Source organism: Myotis brandtii, unplaced genomic scaffold, assembly GCF_000412655.1.
Source record: "Myotis brandtii unplaced genomic scaffold, ASM41265v1 scaffold230, whole genome shotgun sequence".
Classification (NCBI taxonomy): domain Eukaryota; kingdom Metazoa; phylum Chordata; class Mammalia; order Chiroptera; family Vespertilionidae; genus Myotis; species Myotis brandtii.
The window spans coordinates 8,648,311-8,650,058 of NW_005358650.1; the positions used below are offsets into that span (position 1 = coordinate 8,648,311).

The 1,748-nt window shown below is 41.8% G+C and overlaps 1 protein-coding gene across 4 annotated transcripts in view; it reads left to right on the forward strand.

Moving 5' to 3' along the window:
* YTHDC2 (YTH domain containing 2) overlaps window positions 1–1,748 on the forward strand; it is a 62,941-nt gene that overhangs the window by 17,064 nt on the left and 44,129 nt on the right. For all 4 annotated transcript variants that reach the window (XM_014539913.1, XM_005866468.2, XM_014539912.1 and 1 more), the window contains exon 8: window positions 1,457–1,605. In XM_014539913.1, coding sequence (XP_014395399.1) covers window positions 1,457–1,605 — 149 coding nt within the window. The remainder of the gene's footprint in view (window positions 1–1,456; window positions 1,606–1,748) is intronic.

Consider the following 1,748-nt stretch of genomic DNA (forward strand, 5'->3'; position numbering starts at 1 on the left):
GCGGCGAGCGAGGAGCTAAGCCCCTCGCCCACTGCGCGGGCCCCTCCTGGTGAAGAGCGAAGGCCTGGGTTCCAGGCCGCAGAGGAAAACTGGTGCCAGCAGCCAGGGGAAGGGGCCCCTGAGGGACCCCAGACTGTGAGAGGGCCCAGGCTGGGCTGAGGGACCCACCCAAGTGCACAAATTTTTGTGTACCGGGCCTCTAGTTATTTATATAAAAGGCCAATATGCTAAGTGTCCGACCGTCCGACTGGTCACTATGATGCACACTGACCACCAGGGACCAGATGCTCAATGCAGGAGCTGCTGTGACGCGCACAGAGAAACGGCACTGCGGACCTGGCACCCACAAAGCAAAACTCGACTTCCCCGAAGTGGGACTCAGGCTCCGCCACCACCCCGGAGTGACAGTCCACCAAATCACAGCCGACGCTGCCAAGACCCCATGGCACAAAATGGGCCCACAGCTCCACCCAGCCCAGAAAGGGTTGCTGTGGGCACCGGGTAATGATGTCACATAGCAACGCCTGGCTTCCTCTCTCTAGAGACGACTAGCCTCCTTACAGTTTCTTCAGCCCAGGAACACGACTTGCTTTATAGCCAAGTGCAAATATTTTACACTTTAATCAAATGACTGTGAAGCGTTTTTCCATGCCTCATCTCATCTGATCCTCACAAAAGTCCTGGAGTAGGTAGATACGAGATTTGGTGGAATCCTATTTTCTCTTCATTAGCTGGAAAATGGAGATTTAGAAAGTTTAGAAACTTTTCCCACTGAAAAGAAGTAAGAAATGGTGGACCTTGAAAATGACTTCAGGTTTTCTCACTGCGCAGAATTATAGTCAAACACTGCTGCAGTTAAATATTTTACCTTTTGTTCTCCCTGCATGATCTACAATAATAATCTGTTTTGTGTTGCTATTTACTGCTGTGTTGCTGACAATTACCTGAAAGAGAAGTTGGGGTGCTTCACTGGACTGGAAAATGTTTAGCTACATCAGAAAGCAGGTCTAATTAAGCAAGTTTATTCTATATCTATAAAAGGCTAAGTTGACTTGCGAATGTGCGATACATAGAAAGCTCTCGCTGGCACCAATCGCACACATGTTTTGATCTGTCATTATCAATTGTGAATTTGGTTGACACTTCTATTATAAAGGCTGAATAGCAATATTAAAATATTTATTCTAATTAATTTCCTTTCAATGTGCATGAATTTGTGTACCAGGGCACTAGTATTTAATAAAGGAAGTAGACTCTTTCTGACATATGGCTGCATAAAGATGTTAATGTCTTTGCTTGGGTTTTTCACATTATTTTAACTGAAAATATGTGTAATTTATTTTAAATAAGGCCAACTTTTAAGTATTTTCAGATTCATTAGAGTACTAAAACAAAGGAATATATTTCACAAAGCAAATAACTTATTTATAAATTCTTTCTTTGATAATTAATTTAGAAGAGAAACAACAAACCACACTTACAGAATGGTACTCAGCTCAAGAGAATACTGTCAAGCCTGAATCTCAGAGGCAAAGAACAATTCCAAATGTGACTGAAGAGTATGATTTATTGGATGATGGTGGTGATGCTGTTTTCAGTCAGTTGGTAAGACCTAATTGGTTTCATATTGATATTTTAAGTAAAAATTTTATAGTTTAAAGAATATTGTAGGAGATCATAATATTTTTATGCATTTTTTTATTGTTTAAAGTATTACATATGTCTCCTTTTTCCCCAATTGACCCCAC